The following is an 18,637-nucleotide window of genomic DNA, read 5'->3' as shown; positions in this document are numbered from 1 at the left end:
GACAATATGAAATATACTTCCTCAATATATATATATATATATATGGACAAATCTCTATCCAATTTTAGGACATGATTATTTCCACATATAGAATATGTAAGATATATATTTTTTTATTTTTATTGAAATTCAATCTTATAGAAGGTTACAACCCCCGAATTTTGGGTTCGGAGGATGGTCCTAATAAGACTTTTACTGGAGGGAACATATACAGGTGTGAGCACAATACCTTTGATTTTCAGTCATGGAGGCATATGACCCTCAATCAACTCGAACTCGATGCTAGAAAACGTGGCATTTTATGAAAGGGTGATATAAGTGCATGTAATCCGCAAAATTGAGACCCGACCCAAGCCCGAAAGTCACCTAATATGGCCTCGGGGCATGGGGAAAGGCCTATTGAGAGTGATGGAAATTAGTTTAGAGAGAGAAATATTATTTGAGAGAATACTAATTATGGAGGTAAAGAGAGAGATTATTTGAGAGTATATTAATTATGGAGTTAATGAGCTCCACCCAAAGTTGGGTTGGAAAATTATTAGTGTTAGAGTAGCATTTAAGGCATGCAATATCAAGTCCTCAGGCCCACCATAACAAAATCTTACTTCTTTAGAAGCCTTTTGACAACCAATTTTTGATCCATTCATTCTTCTGAAAAGAAGGAAAAGGAAGGTCCTCAGATGCTACCAAGATATCAAGTGCCATACGCATCTACCTTTTGAAGACAATAATTCCACAACTATAAACTGACTTTCTAATGTATAAAATACAAGACATAATAACCAATAAATTTTATATTTAAAGTTCTAAACAATTACATCGCTGATGTTTTTATGGGAGCACATTGTACACAACTTACTCCATTAGGCAAGAGACTTAAATTAGGATTACTTTCTTGATCTAACATATTATCTATTGGGCTCCTCTATAGAATCACCAAATGAGCATTTTTAAGAAAAGTTTAATTTTTATTTTTTAAACACCTAGATCAAATCTTTCACATTCCGTTTATCTTTTTTTATATAGAGGTCACAATCATTCTTGTCCATTGCATTTCAAATAGACATCAAGTTCTGTAATGAAAAAAAAAATCTTGAATTTCGTGACCCACCACAAGCCATCCAATTTGACATTTAATGAGTAGAAATAATTGTGACCTCCATGTATAAAAGATAAATGATATTTTTGTAGATAATCCCTTTTTTTTTTCAAGGGACACATTTTTTATGAGTTCATGTAGAAATGAGTCACCTCTTAAAAATCTATTTTTGAGATGGATTTTTTGACCTAATTTTTAAGGACATATAATCTCTTTTTTTTTTTCTAACATGGTGATCATAAATATAAAAAAAATTATATTAAAAAAACATTTGAACCCTCAATTTCAATTGTTTTTAGATGGACCACCTCTTTGCATCCATCTTTAAGATGGATGTTTTATACCTAAGGGACCCCAAATGTAGAAATGTGGTCCCTGCCGCATGAAACAATTTCCCTTTTTCAAATGCACTTTCTTTCCCTCTTTTTAGGTTAGTAGATAGGCAGAGGACGTTACATTCCAAAAAAATTGGGGACCTACGGATAGGTTTTTTACAGGAGTAGGAGCATACACCTGACGGAGCATACAATCTTTTGATAGTAAAAAAAAAAAAAAGGAGTAAAGCTCATGCTATTCAATGTGTCTAGGTTTGCATGTGCCATATTAAATTAGATATCAACTTGTCTTGTGTGGCCATTTTTTTGAAAATTTATTGATCATTTGAATAACAGGTAAGCTAGGGACTAAATTAATAAGAAACCAACTAAGAAAGCTCTTGTTTCTTCTTCATAATTGTTTCTTCATGATATATTATGGGGTCCTATCTTATTTTACCTTAGAGTTTTGAAGGAGGAAGTTTCTATAAGGCCTAGGCTTTATGAAAACAAAATAAAGCCTCAACTAAAATCCTTGTATGGAAAGCAGTTTTGGCAACGAAAATCTTTATGATGGCTCTAAAATCAATTTTCAACACCGACAATAAATTTTGAAACTAAAAAACTAGTACAAATCTTGTGGATCTATGTACACTTATTTTAAGGGCGAAATAAATGGCGTAGATAATTTGTTGCAATCTACACTATTTTTAGAGCTTTAAATGTTAATTTTCTTCACAAACATGATGTTCAAGCCGAGATGATTGATGTAAAAGTTTTTCAATGTTTGAATAGTAATTTTGAATGACTTATGAAGTGAGGTTTTACTTATTTTGATAGTTTGATAGAGCTACAGCCCTATTTTTGAAGTTTGTATGGTAGTTGCATAGAATAAAATAAGAGTTTGCTCTTTATTTAAAGAAAAATAAGGGGAAATTAGCAATGAGGAAGGAAGGGTAAGTGGTAGTTAGGTAAAGTGTGGAAAGGAGTATCATCTTTTGGTTAGAGAAACCATCATGTCTGCATCTTTCAATAGAGCCACGTATCCATTTGCAACTAAAATGCCACAGGTTGTCTCCTTTATAATTTTCCTTGTGTTTTTTCTTCATGTCAAGTTTATTTTCATAATATTTTCCCTTTTCCCCCTAAAATTTATGTGTAATTGCTATTTCTTCAATTTTATCAATTTCATATAATTTTCATTTTTCTTTCATGTACATTTCTCCCTGTCAAATGAGCTCTTCAGTTTAAAAATACGTGGGTTAGCTTTTCATGCTTGTTGACGCATATAATTTATACGTACTTAGAGGTACTTAATTGTGTTATTTTATTAAAAAATTGGGAGTAAGATGACAACTATACGCTTAATTTATGCTAATTATTTTTATTAAATTATAGTTAATGGTTGATAATATTATCAACTTCCTTTTAATATCAAAGGACTGTAAACTTTTTTTTTTTATAAAGTTAGAGGGATTTTAGTGAGCTTTATTCCGAGTGTGGAGACACAAAAGAGCTTATCCTAATAATAGGTGGGCTTTTTTTTGTCTCTACATACGCCTTATTTGTATAGATCTAGAGATACACAACTATTTAATCTTAATCAGATAATTGGGAATTAAACCATAATAATGTCACAAATTAAAAAAAACCATTTCTATTTAAGCATAATATATTAGCTCCCTCCTTGAATCTCCTTATGTCTTAGGTAAAGAGAAACCTTAATTTATCATACAAATTTGTGATTGAAAAAACTCTGGGTCAGCTCGGAATCGCCTAGTCTGATCCATGAATCAGTCATTTCGTGTGGATTTTGTTAATAAATAAGAAATCGTCCAAGTGTAAAAGAGAACCGACGATTTTTTACAATAAAATAGTGTTTTGCTACAATAAAAATAATGTTTTGCTACAGTAAAAATGCCGATTCATCAATCCGCACTGGTATTTACTTAATTCACTATTTTTCGAAGGGTGTTTTGCTGGTTGACTATTATTTTTTACAGTAAAACAACGATTCAGACCGTCAATTCACTTATCTATACCAGTTTTTGTGATGCACAATCCAAGCCACAGATCTTTTTGTTAAATCACTCATACAAATAGAAGAAGTAGTTGGAATTGTTAGATAAAGAAATATAAAAAAATAAAATTCTTTAGTATGCAATAAGAAAGTCAACTTTTCATTTTCAAAATTTCAAGATTTTGTTTGTCATTTAGTGAAATAATAATAAATACCTTTCCAAAATTCCAAAAAAGTGTACCACTAGCGTTATCAACAAACAAACAAATAGAAAGAAAATAAATGCCCAATAATATATCTCTATGTTTTCCTCTTTCTCAACTCACAAACCATCAGTGAAATAAATTCGCCAAAATTTCAAATTTCGAATCTCAAATTTCTATTTCTATCCATATTTAATATGAAAAAATATACAATGAGACTATTTACCTTGGTACAAAGTGATCACAATTGATCTTGACCACTAAATGTGATGTTGGATGGCTGTAATTATTTTATTACCAAGTTCAAAATCTAAAATATTTTTTTTTAATTTCGTGACACATCTACTTTATCAAATTTTACATCGGATGGTTATAAGCAATTATGACCTCCACATAAGAAAAGTTAATGGTCTTACTATATACAATCCCATTTAATATTAGTACTATTTAGTTTTAGAAAGTTATCAAGCCGATCCGAGTCAAGCCGCCGTACGACTCCATTCGATTCCTAAAACGACAACCCCAAAAAGACGAGCTGTGGCCCCGTATGCCGGCTTTACGCCAAAGAGACTCGGTGTGCATGTCATCGGACAATCTCATTCCCTCGTTTCATGATCCAACGGTTTATATTTAAACATGGCTTAAACTAATTAACCTTCCCTCCTGACAAAAAAACGTATTTAAAATTCGAGGGTTCTCATTACAAATGACTTTATCTGAAACCCTCTGAAAACTCAAAATTTTTTTTACTAAAACTTGGCAGTTTCCGTACACGAGAGAACAACTCTTTTGACCTTCAAATGATTTCACTGTGAGGTTTGGAGAGAGATGTATTTGATTTTTTCTGTGGTTTTTGCTAGGGTTTAATGGTCATTGTTGCTTTATAATCAGTTGACGGGTGAAATCGTTTTTTTTTTTTAAGCTTTTATAGTTTATTGAGGCAAATATCGATTTTTAGGGCTTGTATTGAAGCTCGAGGAGATTTTACTGCGGTTTAATGGTGGTTACTGTGCAGTGATTGATTAGAAGCTGAAAGCCGTGTGTGCAAAGCTTGAGAAAGTATAGTATTGGAAGATCGATGCGTGGAAGGAGTCTAACTCGAGTTTTTTATATGTTTTATGAGGTTTTCGTGATTTTTTTTAGTGGAATATGTGTTTGTGAAGCTTCAAAGGTTTGTTTGGGTCAAGGATCAAGTTGCAGAAAGAGTAGGATTCTAATTTCTCAAGCTCTGATTTCTTTATGAAGAATTGAAGCCATTTTTCTGGTATTGTAAGTGAAGTTATTGCCTTTGAAGCTTCACTAATATTCGGACTCACTAATATTTGGACAAGGATCAATTCAGTGAAAGGACTTGGATTCATTTTCCATTGATTTTACTATTCTTGTCAAAATATGGTATTACTTCAGAGGTTTCTTTAATCAATTAGCAAAGAAGGAATTTGCTGATATCCTTCAATACTTCTCTGTTGAATTTCATTTTTCTTGTTATGTTCTGAATTTATTCTTAATATCAAGGATCAGTCGAAGAAGGGACATTTTGATGCAGTGAAGTGTTTCTGTGTAGTTGAAGTGTGATTTAGGGTCACCATTAGGCACCTAAGGTTTTTTAGCTGGCTTTAGGATTTCAAGGTTACCTGTGATACTTGCTCTAGGTTTATTTTGTCTGAGGAAAGCTGGATATTTGTTGAAGAGTTTCAGTAAAAGATCCACAAGCCAAAGGATACATTTCCATTTCTAGGGTTTTGTGGGCATTCAATAGTTTGATGTTATGAGGTAATCACTGGCTTCAATTTCCCTGGTGTGAATTTCAAAGTTTTCTGGGAAGAGAGACCTGTTTTATGGTGGAGGCTGCTTGGAATTTTTGAAGGTCCAAGCATCTCCACTTAAACATATCTGGACCTAGTTTAATTTTATTCTCATTTACTCAAAGCGACCAAGTTTAGTTTCCAATGGTATTGTAGTGTGATGTCTATTTTTATATCAGATTTATGATTCTTTGTCCAATTGATCACAGTTGGATTTGGATAAATCAAAGCACAACTGAACATAATTGATTCCACTGCATATGCATTGGTTGTTGGGTTATGGTCTTATGGAAAGGGAGGTTTTTCTGATAGTATGAAGATTTCCCATCATAGTATGTGAAATGGTAGAGGCTTCTTCAAAGTTTGCTTGCTCCTCTTATTAAGGTTTCTCATTGGTAATTTTGGTATTTTTTTTTAGCAGCATCAGCCATAATTCCTTTGGGAAGAGGATAAGTTACTTGTAAGGAAATGCAAGTTTCAGTCATGGAAAACGAACGGAAGCCCAAAGATTTTCAGGCCCTAAAATCTTTGCCTATTGATTTTAAGTATGCAGATTCAACTGGGTTTCATCCTATTGAACATAGTGAAGGAGGTGATCCCTATAACTCTGAGAAGGTTTCAGATCTTTATGAGAATGGTGGGTATTCAAAGGAAGATGTGTTGTCTAGTCAGGGCATGGAAACTGTGAGCGAAACAGATCAAAATGATGAGGATTCACCATATAGAACAAAAATGAGCAAGCTTGCTGAAGTTTCTTCAGAAAATGATGAGAATTCTGTTTCTGGTTCACAATTGTTCCTTCCATCGCTAGATGAATGCAGGTGGAGCGACAAAAGTGTTTATGGTGGGAAGAAGGTATGGTCTTTATTATCGATCTGGTTTAATGCTTCTTTATCTAGATTTTATTTGGGTTGGGTTCTTTTTATAAAAGACCTTCAAATTTGGGTTCTTTTTCCTCAAATGTGTAATCCTAGGTTGCATTTCAAGTTCAACTAGATTGCTGTCCCCATGTTGACATATATCTGAGTTCATCATGGACCATGGAAAAGTAGTGTGTGTATGCTCCTGAACATTTGTGCATTGAAATTGGTTGCAATATCTACTTATTTTATGATGTAATATTTTCTGGAAGACTCGGTTTGACGATTATGTATACTTCAAGTGCATATATACCGTCTATTATTTCTTTGGTGCAAATTATTGGTGTTAGTGCAACCAATAAAATGCTAATTGATCCCAAGACCTACTCGTTGAAGTTGTTTCTTTCAGAAGCTTCGGGTTTGGTGTCAACTTCGGAATGGCCAATGGGAACTAGGAACAGTGCAGTCAACTTCAGAGGAAGAGTGTACCATAATAATGAATGGAAAAGTAAGCGCAACAACTGATTAATTTGAGAAGTTACACTATCAATGTCATTGTTACACTACTTATCATTGCTTCCCATTTAATGATTGCAGGTTGTGAATGTCCATCCTGAATATCTATTACCTGCAAATCCTGATATTCTCGTGGGTGTTAATGATCTCATGCAACTTAGTTATCTAAATGAGCCATCAGTTTTGCACAATCTTCAATACAGATATTCCCAGGACATGATATATGTGAGCTTTTGTGAAGATTTTAGTTATTTGTCTATCATCGATTTCTGTTTATTTATGCATGCCTGTTTATTAACCACGTTGTCAACATCTGTGTATGTGCTTTACTGATAGACTAAGGCAGGTCCAGTCTTGGTTGCAATCAATCCTTTTAAAGCAGTCCCTTATTATGGAAATGATTATATTGAAGCGTATAGGAGGAAGAAGATGGATGATCCTCATGTCTATGCCATAGCAGATTTGGCTATACGTGAAATGATGAGAGGTGATTTTAAAACTCTTTTCCTTGGAAGATTGTAGCCTTATGAATCCTTCACATCTTGGCATGATATTTTACTTTAGATCTTTCAATGTACTTTCATGCAAGTGTAATTGATGATGCTTTGGTTCTCTGTTTTTTGCAGATGAAGTGAATCAGTCAATTATTATAAGGTTAGTTCTATCTGAATCCAATTAAAGTGCATGCTCTTGATCAGTAAATTATCTCATTTTTGTTTGTATTAATACTAGAATCAAAATGGTATACTTGCGCTGGGGTTCCTTTATAAAACTGCTAAGAAGGAATTTCTGCCTCAAATTAAACAAATAAAAGAAAGAAAAATATAAAGAAGGAATTTTTCTCAAGGATCATTGGCTTTCAGAATGGTATTGTAGTGAACTGCCAATTATGTCATGTCTCAAAATTCTTTCTAGGTTTTTTTTTTTTTGCGTAAGTAAATTCTTTCTAGGCTTTGATATGCATTGCTTGCTTTACAATCGATCCACGATAGTGGCCTTCTATTGTGTCAGTTGCATTATTTGATTTACAAGAGATCCCTTTTGCTTTAAGATAGTAAGGACATTCACCTTTATATTGGTCTTTGAGAATTATTTTTATTTTGACAACTCAAATTCTAAGATATTTGATCAAGGTTGTATTCTAGTCTGTGGAACGTCTAGTTCAATTTTGCATAATTTCAATTTGACTAGCCACTCCCATTATCTGCATGCACTTTCCTTCTGTTGCTTTTATGTAGCTGTGATCCTTGAATGATTCTCTGAAGTCTTATTGTATTGTTTCTTTCATTTGTAATTGTTTTAATCGGGAACATAAAGTATTTTCAGTTTAGCTTGATAAAGTCTGGTGCCATAACTTTTGCAAAATTTAACAACATTCATTTTGTTTATAAACATCAGGAACCTATATTTGTAATTTGCAGCAATGAATAGTTAATACTATTACGTGTTATGACAATATCATATTCAATAATTTGATAAGCATCTCTTTATGTAAAATTATACAATCCTATGGTTCTTACATATCTATGCATACTGAACTATCTGTGATGTACAGTGGTGAAAGTGGGGCAGGAAAAACTGAGACAGCAAAGATTGCAATGCAGTACTTGGCTGCACTTGGAGGTGGAAGTGGAATTGAATATGAAATTTTGCAGACTAATCCAATACTGGAGGCCTTCGGAAATGCAAAGACATTAAGAAATGATAATTCTAGTCGATTTGTGAGTGCGATTTATATCTGCAGACACAATTAAAAAGATATTCTATTACTATGCTTTTCATTTTTTGAAACACAACTTCTTCGCTGTATGGCCTATTAGAAGTTTATCTGTCAAGATTATGGTCTCATGAACATGAGCTTGTTATTTTGCAGGGCAAGCTGATTGAAATTCAATTCAGCGTGACTGGAAAAATTTCTGGTGCCAATGTTCAAACCTGTAAGATCACTTTAATCAAATTGAATATTTTAGGGATGCATGCCAAATCCTTTTGTAATGAATGGTTCACAGTTCTTAACCAGAAAACTAATTTTTACTGTATATTGTGTTTTCTTTGTGGAAAATCATCTCTGAATTCGGCAGTTCTGCTTGAGAAGGTACTTTTACTTCCTTTTCATGTTATGCAGTTTTGTCCTCCAATACTCTAGACTATTTCTGAAACATATGTCCCATGAACAGTCCAGAGTAGTTCAATGCACAGAAGGAGAACGGTCTTATCACATTTTTTATCAGCTATGTGCTGGAGCTCCTCCTGCTCTTAGAGGTATATTAAACTTCTCACCCAGTTAAAAAAATGTGCCAACTGATTTCTTTTGTTGCAAAGCAAGAAATATGTTTTTCTCCATATACACCATCGGATTAACCTTCGTGATGGTTTCTATGCAATTCTATGGTTCCTTGATTCATGGTGAAGTAATTGTACGACAATCAAACTATATATTGTACCACACTTCTTTTTTTGTTTTTTGGTTCTTGAATCCTATCCTGCTGCATGGTACTCTTCATTTCCGTAAGTAGGACCACTTTATCCATTTTGTAGATGCATCATACTGGATATGAGTCCTTTGGTCACTTAGCTTGGCTAATAAGTTCAAAGTGGCTGGTCTGGAATTGTGACCACACCATGTTCTTCTCTGCCTATTTATAATTGAAATGAATTTTTCTATTAATGTGAACCACTGCTATCTACTCTGTTTCCCTTGTGTACATTTTTTTATCTTCATGGCTAAATAACGTTCCTTGAGGTAAATGCATATTAAGATCAGCTTATTGTTATGTGATTCTTTACTATATTTCTCTCCCTTGGAAATTTGTGTAGAAAGCTCCAATTTTAACATCTTAGCTTATGTTGCTTGGCAGGGAAACTGAGGTTGAAGAGTGCTAATGAATACAATTATTTGAAGCAGAGCACATGCTTTGAAATTGATGGTGTTGATGATGCCAAAAATTTTTGCACATTGATGGTAACCTCCATTCTTGCCCTATAATTCTTTGAGATGAATTTCTGGGACTTTTCTAGTTTCTAGTTATTTATTGATATCCAACTATTTAAACAGGAAGCCTTAGACATTGTTCATGTTAGTAAAGAGGATCAGGATAATGCATTTACAATGCTTGCTGCAGTCCTCTGGCTAGGAAACATTTCATTTCAAGTGATTGATAATGAGAACCATGTTGAAGTAGTTTCAGATGAAGGTACAAGTCTCATTGTTTCTGTGTTAAAGCTTTTTGAAATTTTTATTCTCAGCTCTTTATTGATTATGTTACTTCAATTATTTTAATCACATTCTTTCATTTCTGAACTTGAACAGCCTTAAACTAGTGAAATTTCATGAGCTACTTGTCACTTTGGTTCAACATGGATTCCAATTAGGATGCCCCTACTCCTAATTAGAATTTGCTGCTTTTGATGCTCTTGATGCATCTGTACTAAATGTTTTTATGTTCTTGATGCATCTGTTGTTCCACAAAGTACTAATTTTTTTTATGCCTTGGATGATCCTCTTATTTTGTAACTGTTACATGAATCTTACAAATGTAAAAGTTATATTAACTTAGCGAACCCTTTTAGTGAATCATGCCTTGGGACAACTTAATGCTTTTCTGCATATACACAGAAGTGAACAATGCGTGCAATAATTTGCTTCTAGGTGTACATCGAGTTTACTTCTCAGAAATCTTCTTGTCTAATTTTTCCTTCTTTTTATACTGATCTTTGGTTAGTGTTTAAAACTTTTTGGGGAATACCTTTTATGACTTACCTGGCCCTTACACATGAATCTCTCCCTATCTTTTTCATAAAATCTAATTTTGTATGTGTTCCATTTATGAGTAATAAAATTTCACATTAAGATGCCATTTCTTCATGATAGTGTTGCGGTAAAAGCTATACTACAGTTTGACTCTTTTGTTCAGTTGGTATTGTGAATTTCAAGAGTTCATTAGATGCATTTGAATTCGAGTAATTAATGTTTTGATAAACTTGTTCTCCTTTATTGCTTCTTTGATCCCATATTAGATCTTATTTTTGTTTTTCAGCTTTGAAGAATGCTGCTGACTTGATTGGATGTAGTGTTGACAACCTTGTTTTAGCCTTGTCTACTCGTAAAATCCAAGCTGGCAATGACGCTATAGTTCAGAAGCTAAAATTGCCACAGGTTAGAATTTTTGCCTCATGTAACAATTCTCAAAATATCTATAGAAGTTAATTGTATATATGAAAAGAAAGCTCTGACCATTCATGTTTCTTATTATGGCCAGTATAAATTTCTCTAATTATGTTCTTCTGTATAGGCCACCGACACAAGGGATGCATTAGCGAAATCGATCTATGCCAGTTTGTTTGACTGGCTAGTGAAGCAGATAAACAAGTCACTGGAAGTTGGAAAACGGCGGACAGGCAGATCCATCAGTATCTTGGACATATATGGTTTTGAATCCTTTCATGTATGTCATTTTCTAAGCTTCAATTTTGAATTGGGCATTCATGAAACTATATTCTGAATAATAGTGTTTCACTTTGCAGACAAATAGCTTTGAACAATTTTGCATAAATTATGCTAATGAGAGACTGCAGCAACATTTCAATCGACACTTGTTCAAGCTGGAACAAGAGGTATTTAATCAGTGTATTATTTGATGCAAATATTACAAAGACCAAACCATTTCTGATACTTGTTTTGTAGTAGTGTGTGATTCTATGGCCCTGTGTCTCGTTCCAAAATTATTTTTTGGAAGGAATAGATACTTCTATAATCTAATTACAGTTACTAGGATATTCATCATGATTCTATGAATTCTTTTTTGCTTATCTTGAAACTCTAGTTAGATGTTTAATTGTTTAAATGGACTCATGGCTCTTGTACAGGTAATATTTTCTATTAATTCCAATATTTTCTATTAATCCAAAACACAGAATGACCTAGAATCCTCTAAACGACATTGTCCATTTAATCGTGAATACAACTAAATTTCTGATGCACAGGCCATAACCTGTGATGTTATATCTTGTTCTCACTCAGGAATATTAATCTTACTCAGGGCATGTTTGAATTCCTCTGACAAGGCCGTGTATGAACATTGATTAAAATGATAGTCCCTAAATCTAGATCTTTTCAAATACTGCGGAGAGGAACTTCCTGTCCTCAAACAATAGATCCTTTACTTTTTCAAATCCAATGCTGATACTAGGTAGCCAGCACAAGTTCTTATCAACTTTTCTTGATGACATGCATTTGGCTTCATTACAGGAATATATCCAAGATGGCATTGACTGGACAAAAGTTGACTTTGAAGATAATCAGCATTGCCTGAATCTCTTTGAGAAGGTATGTGTTGTCCATATCCTATGATGCCTGTTGAAGTTTGTTCATTTATTGTTTTCTAGATAACTGCTTTATATTGTATGAGAATCTAGCACCCTTTGATTATTAGCGGAAGGGGCTTCTCTCTTGCACCCAGTGTTCCGCCCAACCGCCCAGGCGAAAAATTTCAACAAACGCCTAGGCGCTGTCTAGGTGGTGGAATTATGCGGCCTGTCTCCATGTGCCCGCCTAGGCGGGCAAGTCGTCTCTCAGTGACAGTTTGCGGAAGGGCCAAAAAAAAACTCGGTGTGGGTAAAAAAAAATGTCATTTTTCCCTTTAAAAAGGGGGGAAAAGGGCTTTGGGTGTATTCTAAACCCCCCAAACAAAAACCGTGGCTTTTAGGATGAGAAAACTTCCCAAAAAACTACCCCCTCGATAAAGTTTTGAGTTTTTTCGATTTCTTCCCAAAACAAAGGGAATGGTTTGTGGGTGGATTTAGAGCTTCTAGTAGTTGATTTTGATGACTTTTGGTGAGCCAATAGACGAAGTTTGCACCGACATCGATTTGATTTTGATAATTTTAAAGTATCATCATATTTGAAAGAGTATCATCATATTTAAAGTATCATATTTTGATAATTCAAAATCATCGATTTGATTTTGATTTTGTTTTGCTACAACATATTATGTTGCGAATCATGTATTTTTTTTTACCTTTTTTTTTCTTTTACCATATATTTACATGTTTGGTTGATGACTTGATATATTTGTTTTTTGATTTTGCCTTGTTGACTTTGTGTATCGTTTCTAATCTAGACTTCTAGCTTCCTACAATGATATTTGGGATTTCAAGCATTTTAATGTTTTACAAGTTACAATCTTTTTGAGACATGTATCCGTAAATCTGTTATGTGATTGTACTATTTCATTTTCGTATATTTCACGAGGAGTTTGGGGCTCTAAAATTGCCCTAAAAACTCTCAAAGACTTAACATGCCCTAAGAACTCCCCTGTTTTTTTTGGTTTGGGGCTGAGGGGTTCAATTTTGGTGAGGGCCCAAAACGCCTAGGCGCCCGAATCCACATTTTTGAACATTGCTTGCACCTTGACATATTTACTTATGTAAATCAAATGGAAGTGGGAACCCATACCAACCCCGTGATCCCTGTTTTCTTTATCTTTTCACTTTGTATTGGAAAACATTTTCTGGTTTTTAAGTTCTTACTCTGTAATCCTGGGCTGCAGAGAGTGATTTTGGTGATTAAAAATGTGGCTCAAATAAGGTTAATGGTATTTATTTTCAATAGTTTAATGATATTTATTTTAAATAGGTTAATGATATTTATTTTAGATAAAGTACTCACAAACTATTTAAAATGGTGTCTATTATTGATAAGATAACGTCATACTTTATTATTATTATAGTGATTTGTGGCATGTTGCTTCGGATGCCCATACCCAACATTCCTTTGTCAAAAAGCAGCCTCTTGCTGTTTGTACTTTGTGCCTTCTGATGATTTGCATGGCAATTGAGTTCTTCAGAAAACGTGAATATAACTTTACTCCAGGTGCTATAGATGACCCCTTTACATATTACACTGCAGAAACCATTGGGCTTACTTTCCTTGTTGGATGAAGAGTCGACTTTTCCAAATGGCACTGACTTGACCTTTGCAAACAAGCTCAAGCAGCACCTAAGTTCTAATGCGTGCTTCAAAGGAGAAAGAGGCAAAGCATTTGGTGTTGCCCATTATGCAGGAGAGGTTGCTACATATATGTATATATATTACTTGAATAAGTATTCTGGCATTGCATGTCACAACTGTGATGGCTAAATTGTCTCTTTGATTAGGTTTTATACAACACAAGTGGATTTCTTGAGAAGAACAGGGATTTACTACACTCAGATTCAATTCAGCTTCTATCATCCTGCAGATACAAACTTCCTCAGGTATTTGCGGCCAATATGCTTAACCAATCGGAGAAGTCATCAGGTCAATTATGGAGGTCCACTGGAGTAGATCTTCAAAGACAGAGTGTTGCTACAAAGTTCAAGGTAGATTCCTTAGTTGGGTATGCTATATTGAAAATATGAAGGGTAATCAACAATTTCTTGAATGAGTATTAGTACATCAGCCAATTCTTTCTATTCAGATAGATTAAGGGAGATAAGCATTCCCAATAAAACTGCCTGTATGACTGGAAAATTTTGAAGTAAAACTTCAAAAAACCGATCATATAATGTGGACATTAGTGATACGCTTAGAGGACATTTAGCTTTCATTTACTGACATTTGCTAGGCCTTATGTGGTAACCTCTTTATGCTGGCTTTTAGGGTCAACTATTCAGATTGATGCAGCGTCTAGAAAGCACCACACCCCATTTCATACGTTGTATTAAACCAAACAACATGCAACTTCCTGGCATCTATGAACAGGGTCTTGTCTTACAGCAATTAAAATGTTGTGGAGTCCTGGAAGTTGTTCGGATATCAAGATCTGGTTATCCTACACGAATGACTCACCAAAAGTTTGCAAGAAGGTAAGTTATGGTATTGTTTTTCTCTCTGTTTACCCAAAAAAGTAAAGAATGCCCCAAAAATTTAGTTCTCAATATCAGTATTTCCAGGAAATTTATTAATCTACTTCTCTTTAGATATGGTTTTCTTCTTTTGGAGGATGTTGCATCTCGGGATCCCCTTAGTGTCTCTGTTGCAATACTTCACCAGTTCAATATTCTCCCTGATATGTATCAAGTTGGTTATACAAAATTGTTCTTCCGAACGGGACAGGTATGCTCAGTGCTATCTCTCACAGACTGTAGAGAGAGAGAGAGAGAGAGAGAGAGAGAGAGAGAGATATAATATTTTCTTGTACGCTATCTTCTTTGTCCAATATGGTTCACTTGATTCATTATATTTGCCACAAGGAACCATAATTGCAAAATAAATTAATGTTTCCCTTACATCTGATTTTGAGCTGCAGATTGGAGTTCTTGAAGACACAAGAAACCGGACACTACATGGCATCTTAGGGGTGCAGAAATGTTTTAGAGGTCACCAGGTTCGCGGCCATTTCCAAGAGCTCAAGAAAGGAGTCGCAGTACTACAATCATGTATCTCTCTTTCCATTTCATAGTTGGACATTGACTTTTTCGTTTCTGCATATGAATATCGTGTTGAAGTTTAAAAATTAAATCTGTTTCTTTAGTTGTGAGGGGTGAACGAGCAAGAAGGGAGTACGAGATTTTAATAAGGAGACATAGGGCAGCTGTCGTTATCCAGAGGGAAGTGAAGAGGAAGGTTGCTAAAAAACATTTCACTGATTACCGTGACGCAGCAGTTGTGATACAGTCTGGTACCGCACCTCTCTCTCACTCTCTCTCTCTAACTCTCTCTCTCGCTCATGCATGCACTAGTTTGTGTAGGTTTTCCTTGCAGGTATAGAGCATTACAGGTAGTTATAGAGCTTATGTAAGAGTATGCTTTTTCTATCTCTAATTATTTGTTGGTTTGTAACTTTTCTACAGTAATTCGCGGATGGTTGGTGAGAAGATGCTCTGGAAATCTTAGTTTGCTCGAGTTAACCATGAAAATGAATGGGCTAAAGGTATTTTAAATTTCCATTCTTCTTTTCACCATCCCTTTAAATTTCATTGGTTTATGAACTTTGATTGTCATGGTGATTGTAATCTGATATCGAACTATCACGAAGACAAGGAAATGCAGAAAAAGACATACAATGGATTTGTGAATTGTGCATTCGTGTATTATGCCTATGCGTATCTACATATGCATGCATTAGTCTATATGTATCCTTGAACACTATATCATGTGTGATTGTCATAACCATGTCTGCACGTAGGATGCACGTGCATATGCTAATGTATACCTCCTTTATGCATGACATGGATGTACCCGTGCATGCATGGGCATATGTGGATAAATATGTAGATAGATATTTATATGGGATTGTTTTAATAACCTCAGTCATCACACTTGAAATCGGGCTGCTGGGAGGTGGTCATTTCTCTGCACAAAGTCCAAGAAAAAGTTTCTCGGATTTTGAGAACAGTCAATGGTAGACCCCAGCTGCTCAATTTCACATGTGAGGCCTGGGAAGATGGTGACCTTTCCCTATAAATATATAGACACACGTATGCTTGTAGAATACATGTGACCGTCGTTACAAATTGTTGTCCAGGATTCAGGCACAGAACTGATTACCATGAAGGCATGGGAGTTGGCTGAGCTCCAAAGGAGAGTGGTGAGAGCTGAGGCATCTTTGAGAGAGAAAGACGAGGAGAATGAGTTATTGCATCAGAAGCTCCACCAATACGAGTCTCGATGGTCTGAATACGAGTCCAAGATGAAATCAATGGAGGAAGTTTGGCAAAACCAAATGGGCTCACTCCAAACCACATTGGCCTCAGCCAAGAGGAGCCTCGAGGGGGACGAGGGGTGGAACTTTGGCATTTCTCCAGGGCAAAAGAAGGAAGAGGCAGCTGGTTCTCGGCATCTAGAGAGAGAAATGAGTGCTGGCCTTAGCGTTATTGAGCGTTTGGCCGAAGAATTCGAGGGGAGAAGGAGAGTGTTTGGTGATGATGCTGATTTCTTAGTGGAAGTGAAATCGGGTAGAGCTGAGGCTGGTTTGGACCCTGATATTGAGTTGAGGAAGCTTAAGAGATTGTTTGATGCATGGAAAAAGGACTACAACTCACGGTTGCGAGAGACCAAGTCTGTGCTGCATAAGCTCGGGAATGAGGAAGCTCAGGCCGAGAAGGCAAGGCGAAGGTGGTGGCTTAGGAGGAGCAATTCAAGAGTGATGTGACTCTCTCTCTGGTTCATGAGCAATGCAAGGTAAAGTGATATTTCTCTCTCCTTGGGTTAGGAGAGATTTTAGAGGAGTATGATACAAAGGTAATCTTTTTGTAAGTGAGTAGCTTGGATGGACAGCTTTGCCCTAAAGGGCTCAAGTTGTTCATATTTGTGGGGTGTGATCAGTATTGTGGTGTGGGAAAATATAGTGGAAAATATTATACAAAAGTTTGTGGTTTTGTCACCTACAGTTTGTGGTTTTCTCACCCATATGGTGGTACCTTGCATAGAGAGAGAGAGAGTCACTACTTAATTGTGTATGACGTACTCCTTGGCATCAAACTGTACACTTACTCCCTCAGGTGAAAACTTAGGACCTCCTTGAGGTGATTAACTAGGATTTACAAAAAAAATGGATTACTTGTGCTTTAATTATGGTTTAGGCTTCTATTTTCACTTAATACATTAAAAAACCACTAACCATTTTCAAAATGGTTAGGCGCTCGCCATCTTCATATAATTACCCAAAAAAAAAAAAAAGTAAACAATTATTGATGTTTGTTTTGTTTTTTTTTTTTTGTTCTTTTTTGCTGTCAAGAATGGTGGCAAAGTTGACGTGAACAGTTTAGGGCCTAAAGTACTCCAACAACACTCTTAGATGGCTTTTTGTTTTTTTGGGTCGTAAGTACCCCTTCAACACTCTTAGATGGGTTTTTTACTTTGAATGGTGGCAAATTTGAGAGTTCACAACCTAAAGTTTAGGGTCTTTAAGTCAGTACTCAACCCTCTTTAATGGGGGTTTTTACCCGAGAGACAGTACAATCTAGGAGCATATAATATTTTTTTGACTCTTAAAAGTACAAAACTCTACGAGGTTTGCAAGGCTTTACCCACGAGTTAACAAATAATATTTCTTAGGATTCTTATACATTACAAAATTCTATTGGGGTTTCGCTTTAACTTTCAATTACTGGGCTCTCAAGAATCCATTAAAACGAATGCCATATATTTTTCCCTCACAGGAATGGCAATAACATTTCAAATTGACCATCCAGCATTGGGTATTCTCTTTTAGTAGCAAAAAAACGTCTTCACAATTACTAAATCGCCATGTATGAACGGTTTTTATATCTTTTTTGCTCTTGTTTATAACCATAATTTTATTTTATTTTTTGGAGTTGTGTGGTAGGAATCGAACTTGACCATAGCGTTGCAATTATAAACCACTAATCAATCAAGCACAAACCAGTTTCCCATTTACAATTAAATTATCACGAGAAGAAACCACCCATAAATATTGGATGGTGGAGATGGTCCATCGCCCCAGTGAACAGGACCGATTTTGATCCGAACCATGGACCACCGTTACTGTCCGTGAAGGTGGTCCAAAGGTGGTGGTGGTCCTACATGAATCTTGGAGAACAAGGTCTACAAGGACCAATGCATATATATGAGCCTAAATCAAAGAAAACCCAAAGGTCCTAGCCTCTCAAGAGTCCCAAGTTCTTAAAATTTCAGCCCAAGCTTTGCGCCTAAATCACAAAAACTCCGATTGACCCAGTCCCTCAAGAGTCCCAACTTTTCTTAAGAAATCAGCAAATACTTGTAACCATGGATTTTGCAAGCCACCGGATAAAAGCATTCACAAAAACAAAGAGAAGTTATTGATAGAGATAGAGGGAGAGGTCTATGCTGAGAAA

General features: G+C 35.3%; 1 protein-coding gene across 5 annotated transcripts; it reads left to right on the top strand.

Moving 5' to 3' along the window:
* Positions 1-4,312: 4,312 nt before the first annotated feature.
* ATM1 (myosin 1) lies at positions 4,313-17,181 on the top strand. Of its 5 annotated transcripts, none has more exons than XM_088846860.1 (25): positions 4,313-5,409; positions 5,651-5,773; positions 5,863-6,296; positions 6,711-6,809; positions 6,899-7,042; positions 7,154-7,304; positions 7,444-7,471; positions 8,373-8,538; positions 8,691-8,754; positions 8,899-8,912; positions 8,995-9,079; positions 9,676-9,779; positions 9,873-10,011; positions 10,855-10,973; positions 11,110-11,262; positions 11,342-11,431; positions 12,066-12,143; positions 13,725-13,883; positions 13,973-14,176; positions 14,457-14,662; positions 14,777-14,912; positions 15,106-15,235; positions 15,331-15,477; positions 15,650-15,729; positions 16,324-17,181. In XM_088846860.1, the coding sequence occupies exons 3-25, from the start codon at positions 5,910-5,912 to the stop codon at positions 16,948-16,950; spliced, it is 3,510 nt and encodes a 1,169-aa protein (XP_088702986.1). In that variant the 5' UTR covers positions 4,313-5,409; positions 5,651-5,773; positions 5,863-5,909; the 3' UTR covers positions 16,951-17,181. The 5 variants fall into 5 exon arrangements, with proteins under 5 accessions (XP_088702986.1, XP_088702985.1, XP_006847798.2 ...); XM_088846859.1 differs by having other exon boundaries at positions 5,860-6,296; XM_020669338.2 differs by lacking the exon at positions 5,651-5,773 and having other exon boundaries at positions 4,345-5,409.
* The last annotated feature ends 1,456 nt before the right edge of the window (positions 17,182-18,637 follow it).

Source organism: Amborella trichopoda, chromosome 9, assembly GCF_054954075.1.
Source record: "Amborella trichopoda isolate Santa Cruz 75 chromosome 9, AtrichopodaSantaCruz75HAP2 v2.0, whole genome shotgun sequence".
Lineage (NCBI taxonomy): Eukaryota > Viridiplantae > Streptophyta > Magnoliopsida > Amborellales > Amborellaceae > Amborella > Amborella trichopoda.
This window is presented reverse-complemented; position numbering and strand designations above follow the sequence as displayed.

Excerpts from the sequence above, each read along its gene's own strand:
- ATM1 (XM_088846860.1), top strand. The coding sequence starts at position 5,910 with ATGCAAGTTTCAGTCATGGAAAACGAACGGAAGCCCAAAGATTTTCAG. Across the intron at positions 9,780-9,872 it reads AAAATTTTTGCACATTGATG|GAAGCCTTAGACATTGTTCA; the intron begins GTAACCTCCATT and ends CTATTTAAACAG. Across the intron at positions 15,236-15,330 it reads AGTCGCAGTACTACAATCAT|TTGTGAGGGGTGAACGAGCA; the intron begins GTATCTCTCTTT and ends CTGTTTCTTTAG.